Genomic DNA, 16,359 nt, shown 5'->3' with positions numbered 1-16,359 from the left:
TCTACAGGAGTAACAATACACCATAGGGCCTCTCGGTAGTATCAACCACGAGCGTCCGACTTCACTCTCGATATGACCCTTCAACTGTGCTTGGCGAAAAATGATCCTCTGTGAACCACTTTCTTTTGCCCAGAGCGTGCCATACACTACACGTTTGACACAGTCACACGTAATGAACCCTTCTGTGGAAGCATAGCTACCACATCAGTCGCTCGGAGAGACATTCTTGAAGAACCGCTTCACGTGGGTAGCCAGCCAAGCACAATGACAGGCCCGCAGCGGTGGTTGGGTCTAGAACAATTAAGATCACCAAGACGGGACTGTATACATCGTAAGAAGCTTACTTGGGCGAACTGAATGCTCCGCGCTCATATGGCACAATCTGGACTAGTCCGGAGAAGTCCCACGGGAGTGACGACGAGTGGCAAATTCGCGAGTATCGACCGCAAGGGGCGCTCGCTCACAGGAATACATCGCCACTTTTATCACCACGCTGACGCGCACTCTGTTCAAACACAAGCAGTCTGTTGCGCTTCTTATCCCAACGGACGCCACACATCTTGGATGATATTATTGTCACTTTTATTTGCTTTGAGAGTCAGTGGCGAGAGCGAGAGCGAGCAAAATCTCGGTCGTGGGACACAGGTTATACTGCTGGTGTAGCTGTCTAATGGGACATTGTACCACTCATCGTAAATTGCATAGCCGTACGTAATTGGTTCCCTGCGATATTTTGTGTCAGATGGCAGACATAGCTCTGCTTTACAGGACACTACATCGATCTCGCGACGAAAGCTTTAATTTGATCTATCGTCGGACGGTCCGTAGGAGATACGGACAAACAGCGCTGGACGAATTTCACATAACCCCCATCCATCTCCGTTCCGGGACCAAGTGGATCCACCCCCTTGTGTCTCGCAGAGACAACGCGTAAAACATCATCCAGCCACCAGTACGGTAACTTTCCAGAGAGTACCTACAAGGCATCAGCTGAACTGATCAATTAAAAGCAAGATGTCAAAATGGCATACATGGAACACGACACATCCGAAAGAATAGATATCGCTGTAACAACTTGACACATTACCGGCCTCCTGGTCATCGTCGCTGATCAGTTCTGGAGGCGTCCAGCGCAAAGCACCGCAATGATAGGACTGAAAGAGATCGCCACACGTAGATACGACTGAAGACAGTCCATAGTCCGTAAGACGGACGGTGTGGTGACTGTCAATTAAAACATTATTCTACTTCTGCAGTCAGCGGGCTGCACCGTGACGGCCTTGGGAGGAGTGAATAGACTGACACTACTGAGATTGCCATGGATTATGTTTTTGCAATGAACTGTTGATTAATCGATGAGGTGTTGTCCAGTCGGTCAGATATTTTCCCACTTACGAAAGTGGAGCCCATCTGCGATATGAGATAGCTGAATGCGGGTTGAGAAGTAAGAGAAGTGTTTGTTTTATGAGTTGGGGGAAACACACCAGTGAAAGCTTTGCAGTGCTTGAGAGAGTTTGACCCCTGGCGCTCAGGTAGCTGCTCAAGGATCCATTCTCCGTCCAAGGCGATACCAAGCAGGGAAGGCTAGAACCGAACCCCGTTGTAGTACCGTAGATAGGCAATATATTTTCGTGGCGGAGAGACATCCAACCTTGCACTTCCGCCAGGATGATCTGATGTGTCTAGGAATTAGCGTTGATATTTTTACGGTATCGCTGGGGCTGACTATTCGGGCCCTCCGAATGCTCTCTTCATCGTCATCTCGTACCTTGATAGACTTGACCGCGACCTGGACCATTATCAGTACTGTAAAGAGGATGAATGAATATTGCTTGACTACCTTCTCCTTCTTGAAAGCCCCGTTCCGCAAGATACACTGGAAAGTATCGCCAAGGCCTCCCGGAGGTACGGCAAAGTCTTGCACTCTCGTCAGGGAGGCGGTCGCGATAACAGTACTAGGATTTAAAAGGACATCATGAGTCACACATGAGTGTCGAAGACTGACAAAAAACCCACAAGGGGCTCATAGTTTCTCGTTCGATGTTTGTGCCTCGCGGAAGTCCAGCCTGTTTCAAATATTTCGTTCGTGTTGTGCATTGTGAATATGTAGTGCGACCTCCCTTCTGTACGTTGTTGCGGCGGAGAAAATTCAAATTAAACTTGCGTGTCATCTCCGAAGAGTCTTTCCCTTTGCTAGGGATACCAGGTGTTAAGTTGGACAACGGGGATGCTATGTGTTGATTTGTGTTAACAATGGAACTCGTCCCGAAGGCATCTGTCAAGGGAATTTTGCTGACGGTGGTCTGGATGACCAGGAGTGAGCATCTCCGTAGGAACTTCGACGAAGAGATAAAGAGGAAACATACTTTGTACTGTAAAGATGTTGCAACTTCATCTCCATTGAAGCACTTGTTCGACCGATTCACTACCGACACTTTTTGATCTTCAGATATTTGTTAACCGCTTGTCGATGACAAACTTTGAGCAATACCTTCCAACTGTAATTCTATTTTAAGAAAGTTCAGGATATCACCTGTGGACGGACGAGCGGGCATTGCACCAGGTGGTACGAAACATTGTTGTATTAGTCGCCAATGTGCATCTAAGATTGGACCGCTGTCAGGCCTCTGTGGTGTATGCCCCTCAGCCACTCTGATAATGATGAATCTCTCATGCCTGACATCAGCCCAGGGCTCACTTCCCGAAAGTACCTATGAAGACAAAATGTTAGCATTTCGAATGGTGATGCAAACAGGTTCAAGACATACTTTAAGTGCGAGACAGCCAAATGAGTAAACATCACTTTGAGTATCGGGTGGGATAGATGCATCAGATTCTCTCAGATTCAGAAGCTCAGGAGCGCTGTAGCGAAGTGCTCCTGGTTGTGCACAAGAACGTTGAAGATATGAGCGGCCGGTGATATCTCCGAGCACGGACGACAAGCCAAAGTCTGTGAGGACAGCCCTTTTGTCGTTATTCAGGAGCACGTTGTTCTGCAAGTGATGTGATGAGATATTGAAAATATCTCCAAGACGTCCCGTCTCACTGGAGTTAAGTCACCGTGAACTACCGGGACACCATGCACTGCACCGACCATGAATACGCGCATGAACAAGTCATAGATACTTGAACGAATGTATACACACGATAATGGAGACCCGATGTAACATCTTCGAGCTGTTCGATTTGTAAATTTGTGGACACATATCATGCGGAAAAGCTTACTAAGCGGAGGCGATCAGACAAAGTGATGCCTTCATGTTTCCGGAGATAAACCATCAATGACCCATTTTCAAACCAGGGCGAGACCATAGATATGGAGGGGCTAAAACCTCGTGCTATGCCTAGTAGTGGCACGATGTTCATATGACCAAGTATCCCCCATGTTCCAAGTTCACGTCGCAGTGCCTTAATAGCCCGTAAGTAGTCAAGTCAGCATTCACTGCGGAAACGAGTTTTTTACACCAACCGTAATCCGAGGGAGACAATGTGTATAACACGACTGTAAACGTACCTAGCTCGTAATCAGACGTAAATCCGACATGTCGCAAATTTTGCTCGCTCGGTCTGAAGCAACAGATGTAAACAGACGCTTTTCCAACTTCACCAACACACTTTTTCGGACCTCCGTTTATTCTCTTCAGATACCTGCTATTCCACCACTATCCAGCCCAGTAAATTCAACTTCTCGATGTCTGCTTAGGGTAGACTTGAAGCAAGGTGAGTTTTTCGAAAATTTCGCTAAGTCCGTAACTCGAGCGCTATGTCAAATACTATCAGGCTCGAGTTGCCAGCTCATGTACAAGCTTTTACTTTTACCTTCGAAACGATGCGTCCGGGACCCACGGTGAGTACTAAGTGTATTTCTACGAGGCCACTACCATTAATCATTCTTTTGTAGAACGAGCTCCTTATCGGTGTGCTGTGCGTGTTCAGTCAGTCGTTTGACCTCTGTGACAAGATATGCAACGGTCTCATTCAAATTTGGCGACTGCTCAAGTGCCCCATTTCGCCTATTCACGTTCTGGTTCACGTGCGGAAGGTGAGTGGCAGGCTGTCGACCCATTGAATATAGCATCATAGCTTGATACTCCTCGCTTCCAGGAACAACAGATGGTGCCCGCGAAGATGCCTCACTACCCGAGTCTCCTGCGAAATGACGGTATGGTGTTTCGCCTCGAGAGGATGTACTATTTGAGCTGAAATTCTGTGGCACGCTACCAGCTCGCATGGACTGGACGGGTGTCTGGTGTGCACCGAAAAAAGGATACGGGGATGGCTGACGCATATCGGGTGAGTGCTGCGGACTGGTGGAACGAAACCTGTTGTTTAAATGATCTTGGTACATAGGTCCCCCAGCGAATGCGCCGCTGGTGTTGTGGTCACCGTGCTGTCCATTGCCTGACTGAATCGCATCCAGTAAGTCGCTTGACTTTTAGTGGGCGATCTACAAGCTCTTACCATCTCAAATCGAGGTACATTACCACTGAAGTATGGATCGTGTTGAGGCGGCTGATACGACACTTTCCCGGCGACCTGGGGTATATTATATTGAGGATATGCTTCTCCTGCCCCTACCAGTGCTGGCTGCTGAGAATCAGGAGTGGGAGCACCACTCGGGCGTCTCTGAGTCTGTTGGCCTTGGAACCCATACATTCTGGCGTGCAAGGTGGTGGGGGATATCAAGGACCGGGGAGCATATGTGGGGACCTAGCAGGACGAGTTCTTTGATACGGCACATGTCTATTCAGAATAGAAGCGGATCCGTTTATGCATAAATCCAGACATAAAGTAGACGTGCGGATCCTTATAACCTGGTCTGATACCGAGTTGGTTTAGATACTAAGGCAACAAACCCTATCCCTGCAAATCCCTAATATTCAGAGTCGGTTTTAGTTCTCAAACGAGTACCTTTTTCGATCTAGACGGGTAGGAATATGCTTGTTTGGCATTGTCCGTTTACATTCCGTTTACAGCCTCTAAACATACATAATTCCGATCCGTTCTAAATCTCGTTTCCGCAGTGATTGTAGCGTTGCGAATACCTTCTCATTCGGTGCACCGACCTCCCCATCTGGAAACCTGATCACTTTGACTGCAACCTGGAAAGATCTAAGATGGATGCGGATCATCTGCATCAATACGAACAATCGTACCACAATTTGCGTTTCATCAGTTTGCAGCATGCAGCGCCAAACATCACCGAACCCTCCTGCAGCTGTATAAAAATCACTAGTGCGTGTGATGCATTCGGTGAGGTCGACAGGATCACCGGTCGACTGCTCGGACAGGTACATCACTAGAGTGGGTGGGGGGGTTGATGAGTACAAGAGTCGAAAGGTCCAGCGTCAATATACACACCAAACCTGGTTTTATGATTCGCGTAAGGCCGCCAGTCTTATAAATAAGTGACCCATACCTCGTGTTCACTAGATTACGGATTTTGAAGCGAGACCATGTACCTACTACACCTATTACAGTCTATGTTACAACCTATACGGATACCGATTATGAAATCCAGAAGACGGGCCGAAAGGCCCATAGTCTGGTTCTCTACTTATAGTCTTAGGGGCTAAAGGCTCAAACACAAGACTCGCGTGTAGTGCCCCAATTCTGTAAACTTCTCCATCAATGGGTCATGAGTGTCGATTGCACCTGCTGGCTTGCCCGTTTTGGGAGCAGAGTACTGGAGCACGGACCATTTACTCCTATTGACAAAGGTTTAAGAAGGAGATTCCTACGTAGAACTAAAAGTACAAGCGGTAGGGGTAGCGGCAGCCCCCTGATGAGAGCTTTTGCAAGCTTGAAACCGCTGCCCTCCGCTTTACTGGCCTCTCCCTCCCCTCATTGTCAACAGCACCCAACGTTCGGGGACGGTGGTCTGCAGCAAGTGCGAAAGAGGTGGTCTGCCTAGTAGTACATAGACTGAGTTCTGCGCTCGCCTCGTTCCTCAGCAGCGCAGAAGATAATTTTAGATCTAGGCATTCTCAAATTTTACGGTTTCCTATGTCACTGACTTGACCTGACCCACTACTACTAGCCACCTGTAGTATTGGCACACCACATTTTTATTTCGGATACGATGACCTGTTAATAATCATTGTTCGCTAACGGAAAAAAAGCCCCGCCAGAGAAACATAGGTTTGGTTGGGATGTCATTGGGTAGCGTGACCATACCGATCTGATCCCGACAGGCTCTATCTGCGTCCAGTGACAGGTCGGGTGCTCCGGGTGGCTGGATCCAGCAGCTCTAAGTAGTCGCTGCCAGACAATGTGGTTGTATTCCTTCTCCGTTCGGGGGTTCTCATGGATCGCGAATTGACTTCTCGGCGGTTGACTTCGCTGCTTTGTAAGATTCATGCAAGGGCCGCACGCTGGGTCTCCCATCAATGTCTCCATCCTCCAAGCCAGCGCCACTCCATTCTCTGGAGTCCGTGGCCTTTTGAAGGTCCCTCGACCGATTCTCAGGATTCAAACCTCTCAGGGTCCCTGAGTGAGTCCAGCACTGCGGGCCTGGCCGCCTGTCGCTTACAGTGATTCGTTCACGCTCGCCGTCATTCGTTACGCGACGCTCAGCCTCGCGCATCAGGCTCTCTTGCCCTTGGTTCAATTTGAACTCTTCAACCACACTAACCTTAGTTTTCCTGGCGGTCGTCACCGCCGGACCCATCGTTTTCGGGGTCAATCTCAGGCCCACTTGAAACACGGTGGGGTAAGTTTCCATGAAGCTGGCACGTCAGCCATAGAGACCTGCTCTATGACCATCTCCTCAGAGGGTCCCTATGGATACTCTCCTGGATTACATCGCGGCAGGGGTCATCTTGTACCGTCAATGGGGACTCATAACTGATAGGAGTGGCGGGAAGGGCGCCGGGAATGTATGGTGCAGAGCCGAGTTCCCGGTTGATGTTACTTGAGCGAAGGTCGTAACGAGAGGTAGACATGGTGGTTGGATTTCGTTGCCAGAGCGCAGCCTAGGTTTTCGAGTGGCGAGAAAGAAGCAACGTTTAGAGGTGAAAAAATATGTCGCAACAATTCGCAGTCGCGGGACTTCGAGGTGGCGACATACGGAAGAACAAGATAGACAGTCCACGCAAAGTTACCAGATGATAGCTTAGTTGCAAGAACGCCGGGTCTACAACATGTATCGTACTGGGGCTTTTGTAGGTTTTCTGTAAACAAGACACGTGGAATGGGGAAGATGTAATAAGGCGTGCTCAGCACAATGCGATTGATCGGCATCCTCAGCACAGCCAGGGGATAAGTAACCAGGGCGGGATTGCGATACGTGAATAGATAGGCATGTGATGGGTAGGAGATGGGTGTGATTCATTGATGGCGAAGCCAGTGTATAGGACGTGTCCGATGAAATAAGATATCCAGAATAATGGGGTCCCGTGCTGTCAGAGAAACAACCCGGTGGGAATGACTCCATAAAGTCCATAGTAATGAGAATATAGAGAATAGGGTAAGCACGAGAGTTCCTCGTATATAAAAAATATCAGCTTATGCACCAAGAAGCTCGGCTTCCCTTTGGGCAAAGTGTAGTACTTCAGCAGAAGATGGGCGGTTTTCTGGAACGGTCCAGCACCATTGAATAAACCACCAGTGAGGATCCGCGATACGAATATCAAGTGGTCGCGAGGGTTTATTTCCGTTCAATATTTCGATGGAAACCTTGGATCTACTTCTGACCTCATAATATGGTTCGCGGCCAGTGAGGATCTGGGATATTATCAACCAATGTGTACGACCTCATATGCCTAATGAACGAACCTGAAGCATTATGCCTCCAAGGGAATAGATATCACTCTTTGTCGTGGGCGCGCTCACGCTTTGGCTGTCAAAGCGTTCCGGAGCTGCCCATCTCACAGATGGGGGAATATGTTGTCCTCGGTACGCCCAAGTAAGTTCGTAATCTGCAAGATGCGCAACACCTTCGGCGTCAATTAGGACGTTATTCTACACACGTCATGATAAGACACAAAATTGCCAGCGAAAAAAGATAGACGACTCACTCCATGTAGATTGCCGTGGACGACATTCTTGTAGTGGACTACGTCGATATTTCAGAAACTCGAGTCAGGATGTACGTCAGAAGTAGAATGTAGTGCTTACGGTAGCAGAGTCCAGCTGCTATTTGCTTGATCTATTTTATTTTACTAAATCAGACTCTTTCAAGAACAGAAAGACTGGACGAGACTTGCCAGACAAAACCTTTGCGAAACACTTAGACTGCCAGAGTTGTCTTCGAGGTATGAGGTCAATGTCCCGCCAGGCATCCACTTGTATACAATTGATGGAAGCGGTCCGAATCCATCAGCGAATCCTATGGGTGTAAGAATGTTGTCATGTCGCAAAGACATCCAGGCATTTGCTCGAACCAATAACTCCTGGGAAGAGAATTGATGCGAGTTATCTAATCACATCAAGATGTTACCGACCTGGCTTTCAGATTTCCCCGTGTTGCTAAACATTTCTACCCTCAGCGACTTCACAACAACCTATTTTTTTTCATATATCAGGACATGGATGGGGTAGAGTGCCCAAGACAAACCTGTGTGGGCGTGGTACCAATAGAACATGTAGCTCGATATACATTTGCTGATCTTCCGCCAATCCATTGTGCCTTTCGAATCCTCGAAGTGAGGTTGTGCATGGAATATGGTGTCGCATTTCTTGACAAAATTCAGTGAGTGATCCGTAGGATGGAGACGGCGATTACTTACGAATGATCATTCCTTTTCGACCTAATACTCGTTAAGCGTTGCCAGACATGTACAACAAAGTGAAACGGCATCTGAAGGTCAGGTAGACCCTAGCCAGAGAATTAGCAGAAGACGATGAATCGTCACCTTGCAAGCAAGGCGATATGGCAAGGTCATGTAATCTGAATCATTGCTGCATGAATAAATACAACCAAATACAACATAACATGTCTAGGACTTCCCTGACTACAAAGTTATAGTGGGGGAGGCGTTGAACGTTAACGTTAGGGGCCTCGAGGATTTAAACGTGCCCCCACGTGCGAAAACTGGCAGCCAAAGCTATTATACTTGGTGTGCTTATTGATTGTAACCTAACACTAGGCCAGTAAGTGGAAACATGCGACCATTGAGTTCGGTATGTACAAGTAGCAGGTGCTTGCGTTGCGGCAAGACTTTAGCGGTGGGGACGGTCTCGTTCTCGACGTGGTCTGGCGGAGTTTTAAAACGCAAAAACGCTGATGCCACACACACCAATGCCACACCTCATTGGTAGGTGGTTTTGGCGCTTCCTTATCTCGTTCCCATCGATTCAATCCCGACAGTCTGAGACTCTGGCTTTGTGACCCGCGACATCGGGGAGGTGCATAACTATGTTCCATCTCTTTTGTCTGAAGGTAGGCTACATACAAGCTGACACATCGAACATTGCTAATCATGACTTCGTTGTTCCATCAGACTGGCGGGGTTGCTGGACTGCAAGGACTATGGCATTTTCTGTAAAAGTTCATTTTGTCATATTGGTCGGTCACTCTCAAGGAGGTATTGAATAGGTCCGACGTGATTCAGGACAAATCGACGAAATTTCCTCGGACGTGTATCTTCATACATGATAATTTCCCTCATTCTATTGGAGATATAAGTGATGTCTACCGGTGTACCATGGTTTCAAAGTCCTATGGAAAAATAGAGGTAGCTTGACCTTCTTTCATGCGTCATCGCCAATGAAGTTCGTAACAGGTGGCCGTCAAATCCTTGAGGATCCTTGATTCGAGTGAAGACGCGATAAAGGCATTGCGCAAGGTACATATTGACAGGTCACTCGATATTCGTGCTAATGATGTATCAGAGGATCTATCGCGAAGTGCGTGCGTGGGCAACGTTGCACCATAAGAATATACTTCGCTTCTTTGGGACGACCTCAGGATTCGGACCGCTCCCCGCGTTCGTAACCCCTTGGATGGAGCATGGGTCATTAACAAACTATCTGTCTCTCGAGTTCTTCAATCTGTCGAGTAGAGACAAGTTCCTACTTGTGCGTCCTACTGCTAAATAATTACAGCTGATCACCTTGACAACGATTCCCTATAGCTCGAACAAATTGTGACAGCTATCCAGTACCGTTTGTGCTGGTTCATATTTTTTCATAAGCAGTCTTGACCATTCCCATAGTTCATGACAAACATATCATTCATGGGAACCTCACCGCGGTGAGCCTGTAGTTATGTGGGCGTGTCTGACAAGCTAAATGAGTACAGCACAACGTATTGATCGATTCCAGGGGAAACGCATACGTGACGGACTTCGGACTGTCGATGCTCCTTGCAGAATGTGATGGCTTGTCATTTGAAGCCTACCAACCAGGCTCCATACGCTGGGTTGCGCCTGAATTGATAAATCTTGCAGAAGAAGAAGTTGAAAAACCCACCACCTGCTCCGACGTTTACTCGTTCGGTTCTGTAGCACTTCAGGTATGCCTCTTCTTACTTTACCCTGCAGTAATTCCGTTTTGAGTTGCAATTCAGGTGCTATCCGGAAAACTCCCTTATCACTGGCTCGAAGACCCGCTTCATATCATGGCTGCTAGATACAAGGGTACGCACCCGATGGAAGCAGACAGCTCGGTTGATAGGCAACACATACCCTTTCTTCAAGGATGCTGGTCAAAGCCGTCTGATAGACCGACGATTGATCACGTTCTGGGTTACGTTCGAAGTGCGCTACCACCGTAGCGTAAGTGGTATGCATAGTCACCGCACTGATGGTGCAGGATTCTCTCAGTATTTATTTAACACACTATTTTGAAACTACGTATCATATTTACCGCCGTACCGTTGAGTACTATATATTCTCTCGATACCCTCTGTAACCAAATCTTCAATCAACCCGTGCTCAAATGTTTGAATTCAAACTGATGCTCACTGATCAAAACTCATCTCTCTTGACTCGTTTCTTCTTCTCAAGCAAAACGACGTTAGACACCCCTCCCTCTTTCTTCAAAAAATCCAGGACAGCCCCAGCTCGTTCTTTATCCTCCAGTCTATATACGTGTTCGTTTGACATCAAGCCGGGGCCCACAGCTTGGACGTGGGTGAGGCCTTGCAGCTCGGGATATGCGCTCGGGAGCATTGCGGGATCAGCGAAGAAAGGTGATGTATTGGATAATGTCAAAGCCAAATCGACGGGCATTGTGTGCGCTTGGTTGATTGACATGATGTTGTAAGGAGACAACCGCAAGCTTCAAGGTTATCTAGGGGCATCGCATAAGTACCCTGTGCATCGATAGAGACCGACGACAACCTAGACGTCGTTGTCTCCGAGTAAAGCTTGCCGGTTCAATGTGTTGTATCACCGCACCCAACTAGACTGCACTGATATGGTGCCAAACAGGATTCAGATGCACTAATGCATCTCCGTCTCCAAGAACAGTATGTTATAACCACTTTAACTTGCCGCTGTCGGATTTCGCTCTCCTATCGTCTTACCCTTCACGATCGACTGTTTGAACGTTTATAAACGATAAAATATGAGGAATACTTGTCTATCAAGTCTGATGGTGTCTCTCGCTTCGCAAGGTGTTTGTCGGCAGCACCCAACCCAACTTGAAGCTTGAAATACCGTGTACAACTACATGGAAACAACCAAAAATAAAGCGATATGAAAGCGAGCAAAGGCCAGAGAACAAAAATCCCCAAACTGTCCTGTTCGAGTCCAGGGATTATCACAAGTGTGCTTTACTCCGCAGCCCGTACTTTCTCTCCAGGAAAGCTGATATTTCTCGGGCTGGAGGGAAACCATCAGGATGACATGAACAAAAGATAAAGTATCACTTACCAAGCTCCTCTGGCGATTCTTGTGGAATCTGAACAACAGCCAGGTCAGTCAGACTTTTCACCAGGAAGCGAATCATGGGCTTACCAGATGCCCAGCAGAGTGAATCACTACATTAGACGAATTCGCAGGCCTTCGCCACACTCGGATCCTCGTGGCTTCTTCGCCCTTGAACCTAAAATGAAAGTGAGTGGAGCTGATATTATCACCGGGAATACCGCACCCTTTGTCTTCAGGCTTCCCTGGAACAACCCAATGTAATTCAATTCGCTCGTCTACCTTTTCCAGTAGCTCCCATGCTTCAAACGATCCTATACGACCTGCGAACACCAAAGCCTCATGCAGACTTGACATCTTCAGCTTCACGCCCCCGCGTGAATCCTCGCAGAGGCCATATGCAACATACAGCCGTAGAGCATCGGGATGCCAACCTGCGAAGAATGGAGACGTCTTGAGTGAGCGTAACGCCTCCTCACTAATGACTCCGGACTTAGACGCTTAGAAGTCACTACCACAATATAACGACTCACCGTGACGGCCAGCGGTCGCGCCTGGCAAGGGTGACGTATAGTCTAACCGTATTGGGGGGACCGTTGTGATTTTGGACAATTATTGGATCGACGAGAACCATGGAGGAGAATAAAGCAGGGAAATTGACAGCCGCTGGTATCCTGCATTGAAGTTGAAAACTGGATCAGAGTATTAACGCTGGCAATGATAACATACAAACAGCAGCCCCCGAATGAGTGCCCGACAGAAACCAGGGATCGGGATGAAAATCCTTTTGTCTTCCGGTATTCACTGATAGTCTCCGGCAGAAGATCTAGGTGAGTGGGTAAAGCCTTCGACGATGCATCTTCCGGTAAGTAGTGTAGCAAGAAGTGTACAATATCCCGCGTGCTGTCTAGCCAATCATCTAGTAACAAAGGTTCAACTTAGCCCCTTGTTATAGATAATAGCGAGGTGCCTCACATATGCCACCGAGATTTGCCTCGTTGACTAGTGCAGCATCACCATGCTGAACAGCCTCCCAAGACCACACCTCGTCAATCAGTGAGGCTGAGGGTGATGATAATAAATATCGCAGGGTTGTTTCCCATGTCTATATGATATTTAGTAGATGTTCTCGGCTATGATGTGTTGAATAGGTGTACCTCCTTGGGCAAACCGGTCGCATGAGTAAGGAACAACGTCAATCCCTTCCTCCCATCTTGAACTCTCTTCGCATATCGGTTAACGCAGTTCCATAAAGGTTTCTCGCTTCCCTCTCCACTTAACCTCCCATGCTCGAAGCGGTCTTGTCGCTCAGCAAATTCGGCAGCAAGCTGCTTGAGCTCTCGCTTCCGATCTGAGGCGTTTGTCGAGAATTTTGGGACTACAGGCAATGGGATGTCCGGAGCTAGTCTTGGGCAAGCAGCAGGCACGAGGTGGGTGCTAACAACATAATTGTCGTTGAACAGCTCGTTCCGAGGAGGGGACGGTAACGAAGGTTTTTCTAAGACTTCACCTCGCGTGAGCAATGGCGGGAGTGGCCTAGGGTTCACTGTCGTCCACTGGGGAGTCGGTTCAAAAGGATACGTGGAAGTCATGCTGGCGGTCATCGTCACTTTCGAGGGAAGAAGCAGCTTTTAAAGGTTGGTCATGCCAAGTCAACATGACCGCTCCCCGGTATTCGGGTTAATAGAATCACCCAACCAATGAGTCAATAACAAGTATCAGGTACCCTGTTACCTACGTATCAGAGAGCGTTCCGAAATACTTCGACTCCCAAATATCGAGAAGGAAAAGATATACATCTGAAAAACCACTGAAATGAACGCTTACGACTTCAGTAGCACACTCAAGCGATTGGTGGAGATGCTGAACATATGACCAAAAATGTGTGCTTACGAACGCAAACTTGAACTAAACCAAAAAGAATATACACACGAGCGTTTTGTGGGTGCTTTCGAACAAAGTCGCATTTGCTGATGCCTAGAGTACATCTCTGCAAGGGACATAAATTTAATGAAAGCTCACGCTTCATTATCTCGGACAGTATTTATGTTGATTATGGGAGCTCAGGTACGCCAACGGGCTTACACCCAGCCTTCGAAGCTTCACGGTGGAGCGGGGCTCGCCCACGAGTGTCCGGGGTCCCAGCGGTGTTCCGAGGTTGTAGCCATCAGGACTTAATTAAGGATTGAAGCTGCGTGCTCGCTCGAACAGTTATAGAGTGATTGGAGGTTCCGCACTCACGTTATGATAGAAGAATGGAGAGAATGAGAGAGTAGTATAGAACTTACATGGGTCATGTAAGCACTTTAAAGCTGCACTGCAGCACGACGAAACTGCGAAGGAGACTAATTAGGTCAGCTGATATCGCTGGCTAGTGGCCTGAAACGGAAGCATTCTAGTCGGGTTAAGCTAGAAAAGGGTTCAATATTAGATTAAAATCCTTTAAGGTTTATAAGAGGGTGCAAAATTATGTTGAGTTGCCGATGTGGAGCAAATTACGGCCGGCATCGCGGCACACCAGGTTCCACCTTCCTAAAGTAATCCGATTATTTCGGACCTACGGGAAGTCATCCATTTGGTTCTGCTGCCGCTTGACGTTTATCGTACGAGTTATACCCGATTTTACTGAGATGAACGCTTCTCCGTATTACGGATGCTCATGATAGCAATGATGGAGAGATGTGATTGGTGGGTTTAATTAATGCGATCATCACGTAGATTTGATCGGAACTAGTGTTGCCGCCGAAGTGAAGTGACTTCGAGGTAAATTCGCTTCACTTCGAAAACGTGAGACTTTGGTTGACTTCGTTGTTCCGAAGTTGGTCGAAGCGGCACTTCGTCCACTTCGAGAGGTGAATCGAAGTTACCACATAGATTACTTAATCATTATCACTGCACGTCTAAAGCCCTGTAGTATGTGCTTCCTGTCTATCATATTTCAATCATAAAACATCACTGTATTTCCTAAGTATAAGCCTCTCGTACACTGGCATGATCTCGAACATTCAAATCGGTTCTGCGATTGAATTGAATTTGTGAGAAAGGCTACCAACAACATCTTCACTACTCCCCCGGTCCACAATGTACCATCCAACAACAGGCTTTCTTCCTAGTAGCCTGCTCGCAGTTTCCTTCAGTACTTGCCTGCAACTGAGGCCCACAAGCTCTGACAGTCCTGCACAGCTTGTTTCACCATTAGTGACACCAAACAGTTCTTTCGAGACTTTGCGAAACTTCTCTCCACCTTTGCCTGCACCTCCTAGTAACCAATATGCCCAGTATATGATGCCAATGCAGCATGTTGGGCTGCTACAGCAGATGTGGGGCCCTGCACAGCCTGCCACTTCGACTCCACCTATCTTAATGTCGCAGCAAGACACAGGTACTATCCTGCGAGACTCGACTGCTCCTGTCGTTAACAGCGGGAACGATGGCAAAAAAGGGTGGCCGCAAACGTAAAACACCTGTTGAGGATATGGGTGGTCAAACCAACACTCGGAAGCAGAGCAACAAGAAGAGAAAGACGAACTGCAGGTGCTGGCAGCGCAGCCACCTGAAGCTGCAGCTGTTTGCGGTGTTGGTCCAGTCTCCAATCCTGCACCTGCCTGCAGCCTCACCAGCAGATGGAGTCCCTCCACATGGTAACACTAACGAAGGTGGATCTCACCGTCCGCGGGAGTCGAGAGCAGTTGCTGACTGATGTTTGGTACTTTTTGTGGGCTTTGAATGACAAGGAGAGGCCAGATAAGATGCCGGAAAATCAACCCTGATTGACAGCAAAACCGAACTGCAAATATGTGGCATGTCGTCTTTGTGGGTGAGTCCTACATACATTCCTTCGGTTATCAAAATTTTCAAACATCGTTGGGCAGCGATGACGAGAAAAACCCACGATGGAAGGTGTGGCAGCTTAGAGATGGGATGACCTCATGCTACCGTGAGCACTTCGACAGCCAGCATCACCAGCTTTGGAAGCAAATTTGCAAGAACATGTCACTTAAAACCAGGCACCGCGCACACCATTCTATAGGCGGAGACCAACGGGTCTTCTCGGTAGATATGTTCCATCACTTGTTGATGTGTTGGGTGGCTGTTGATGATCAGGTGTGTTTACGAGTTGACTTGAACATGTATACTGATCTTACAAGTTTTTTTGTGTGCAGAGCTTCAATGTTTTAGAATGTCCAGAGTTTCGGGAGCTTCTCCTGTACCTCGGTGATGGGAAAATTGATGACACCGAACTTCCTCACCGCATGAAAATAACGCAGATGGTCTTGGATGAATACCGCAGGGAATGCAACAGGGCAAAAGATGATATAAAGGTACTGTATCATGACTATTTTGATCCAGTTTGCCATTAATTATTTTTACCACTTATATAGAATGCACTGGGACGCATCTCGATGACCACGGACCTGTGGAGTGACCTGAATCGTGATAGTTACATGGCAGTGACTGCCCACTTTATGACACGGGATGGGAAGGACAGACTCAAGTACAAGACTCGCCTTGTTGCTTTTCGGTATATCGGGGGTTCTCATAGTGG

At 47.8% G+C, this 16,359-nt stretch overlaps 7 protein-coding genes across 7 annotated transcripts; 2 read left to right on the top strand and 5 right to left on the bottom strand.

Moving 5' to 3' along the window:
* Positions 1-717: 717 nt before the first annotated feature.
* Positions 718-1,757, bottom strand: EDB91DRAFT_730008 (kinase-like domain-containing protein). The gene is made up of 5 exons (XM_041328221.1): positions 1,485-1,757; positions 1,392-1,426; positions 1,304-1,341; positions 1,032-1,244; positions 718-976 (listed from the first exon to the last, which is right to left on the bottom strand). Exons 2-5 carry the CDS (start codon positions 1,408-1,410, stop codon positions 773-775), a joined length of 474 nt encoding a protein of 157 aa, XP_041173389.1. The 5' UTR covers positions 1,411-1,426; positions 1,485-1,757; the 3' UTR covers positions 718-772.
* EDB91DRAFT_1154891 (kinase-like domain-containing protein) lies at positions 1,102-5,597 on the bottom strand. Its single transcript, XM_041319577.1, has 14 exons — positions 5,157-5,597; positions 5,046-5,102; positions 3,226-3,408; positions 3,147-3,177; positions 3,047-3,084; positions 2,769-2,993; positions 2,492-2,711; positions 2,367-2,443; positions 2,017-2,303; positions 1,841-1,955; positions 1,485-1,789; positions 1,396-1,426; positions 1,304-1,341; positions 1,102-1,244 (listed from the first exon to the last, which is right to left on the bottom strand). Exons 1-11 carry the CDS (start codon positions 5,295-5,297, stop codon positions 1,541-1,543), a joined length of 1,623 nt encoding a protein of 540 aa, XP_041173388.1. The 5' UTR covers positions 5,298-5,597; the 3' UTR covers positions 1,102-1,244; positions 1,304-1,341; positions 1,396-1,426; positions 1,485-1,540.
* Positions 5,598-6,304: 707 nt separating this feature from the next.
* On the bottom strand, positions 6,305-7,093 carry EDB91DRAFT_1338624 (uncharacterized protein; the record flags this gene model as incomplete). The annotated part of the gene is made up of 2 exons (XM_041325629.1): positions 6,763-7,093; positions 6,305-6,728 (listed from the first exon to the last, which is right to left on the bottom strand). The coding sequence occupies exons 1-2, from the start codon at positions 6,942-6,944 to the stop codon at positions 6,305-6,307; spliced, it is 606 nt and encodes a 201-aa protein (XP_041173387.1). The 5' UTR covers positions 6,945-7,093.
* Positions 7,094-9,198, bottom strand: EDB91DRAFT_1154879 (kinase-like domain-containing protein). The gene is made up of 9 exons (XM_041319576.1): positions 8,954-9,198; positions 8,730-8,904; positions 8,558-8,678; positions 8,445-8,504; positions 8,208-8,393; positions 8,119-8,149; positions 8,019-8,056; positions 7,777-7,962; positions 7,094-7,725 (listed from the first exon to the last, which is right to left on the bottom strand). The coding sequence occupies exons 2-9, from the start codon at positions 8,798-8,800 to the stop codon at positions 7,507-7,509; spliced, it is 912 nt and encodes a 303-aa protein (XP_041173386.1). The 5' UTR covers positions 8,801-8,904; positions 8,954-9,198; the 3' UTR covers positions 7,094-7,506.
* A 14-nt stretch (positions 9,199-9,212) lies between these two features.
* Positions 9,213-10,910, top strand: EDB91DRAFT_1154866 (kinase-like domain-containing protein). Its single transcript, XM_041319575.1, has 8 exons — positions 9,213-9,382; positions 9,444-9,677; positions 9,726-9,788; positions 9,835-10,020; positions 10,077-10,107; positions 10,158-10,195; positions 10,244-10,456; positions 10,511-10,910. Exons 2-8 carry the CDS (start codon positions 9,648-9,650, stop codon positions 10,715-10,717), a joined length of 768 nt encoding a protein of 255 aa, XP_041173385.1. The 5' UTR covers positions 9,213-9,382; positions 9,444-9,647; the 3' UTR covers positions 10,718-10,910.
* Positions 10,911-11,393: 483 nt separating this feature from the next.
* Positions 11,394-13,417, bottom strand: EDB91DRAFT_1306453 (Alpha/beta hydrolase family-domain-containing protein; the record flags this gene model as incomplete). The annotated part of the gene is made up of 8 exons (XM_041325046.1): positions 11,394-11,768; positions 11,820-11,847; positions 11,904-11,991; positions 12,040-12,291; positions 12,347-12,487; positions 12,543-12,732; positions 12,789-12,918; positions 12,971-13,417. 8 exons carry the CDS (start codon positions 13,415-13,417, stop codon positions 11,707-11,709), a joined length of 1,338 nt encoding a protein of 445 aa, XP_041173384.1. The 3' UTR covers positions 11,394-11,706.
* A 2,598-nt stretch (positions 13,418-16,015) lies between these two features.
* On the top strand, positions 16,016-16,288 carry EDB91DRAFT_1001002 (uncharacterized protein; the record flags this gene model as incomplete). Its single annotated transcript, XM_041312236.1, has 2 exons — positions 16,016-16,135; positions 16,196-16,288. Coding segments are annotated over 2 exons (213 nt in total), but the record flags the coding sequence as incomplete, so codon positions are not given.
* Between the last annotated feature and the right edge of the window lie 71 nt (positions 16,289-16,359).

The sequence above is a fragment of the Suillus paluster genome, assembly GCF_016628075.1.
Source record: "Suillus paluster strain FC165 chromosome Unknown EDB91scaffold_65, whole genome shotgun sequence".
Taxonomy (NCBI): Eukaryota; Fungi; Basidiomycota; class Agaricomycetes; order Boletales; family Suillaceae; genus Suillus; species Suillus paluster.
The sequence above is the reverse complement of the archived record's forward strand: the minus strand, read 5'-3'. Positions and strand labels throughout refer to the sequence as shown.

What these genes read in the sequence shown, in the direction of transcription:
- EDB91DRAFT_730008 (XM_041328221.1), bottom strand. An exon ending in TCCATGGCAATCTCAGTAGT is followed by an intron (nt 1,245 to 1,303) that starts GTCAGTCTATTC and finishes CTGCAGAAGTAG; the next exon opens with AATAATGTTTTAATTGACAG. An exon ending in TCGGATGTGTCGTGTTCCAT is followed by an intron (nt 977 to 1,031) that starts GTATGCCATTTT and finishes GATGCCTTGTAG; the next exon opens with GTACTCTCTGGAAAGTTACC.
- EDB91DRAFT_1154891 (XM_041319577.1), bottom strand. Translation starts at nt 5,297, where the DNA reads ATGTACCTGTCCGAGCAGTCGACCGGTGATCCTGTCGACCTCACCGAA. An exon ending in AATAGAATTACAGTTGGAAG is followed by an intron (nt 2,444 to 2,491) that starts GTATTGCTCAAA and finishes AAATATCTGAAG; the next exon opens with ATCAAAAAGTGTCGGTAGTG. An exon ending in CAACATCTTTACAGTACAAA is followed by an intron (nt 2,304 to 2,366) that starts GTATGTTTCCTC and finishes CTGGTCATCCAG; the next exon opens with ACCACCGTCAGCAAAATTCC.
- EDB91DRAFT_1154879 (XM_041319576.1), bottom strand. Translation starts at nt 8,800, where the DNA reads ATGCCGTTTCACTTTGTTGTACATGTCTGGCAACGCTTAACGAGTATT. An exon ending in AGCAGCTGGACTCTGCTACC is followed by an intron (nt 8,057 to 8,118) that starts GTAAGCACTACA and finishes ATATCGACGTAG; the next exon opens with TCCACTACAAGAATGTCGTC. An exon ending in TCCACGGCAATCTACATGGA is followed by an intron (nt 7,963 to 8,018) that starts GTGAGTCGTCTA and finishes TGACGTGTGTAG; the next exon opens with AATAACGTCCTAATTGACGC.
- EDB91DRAFT_1154866 (XM_041319575.1), top strand. Translation starts at nt 9,648, where the DNA reads ATGGTTTCAAAGTCCTATGGAAAAATAGAG. An exon ending in AGTCCTATGGAAAAATAGAG is followed by an intron (nt 9,678 to 9,725) that starts GTAGCTTGACCT and finishes AGTTCGTAACAG; the next exon opens with GTGGCCGTCAAATCCTTGAG. An exon ending in TTCATGGGAACCTCACCGCG is followed by an intron (nt 10,196 to 10,243) that starts GTGAGCCTGTAG and finishes AAATGAGTACAG; the next exon opens with CACAACGTATTGATCGATTC.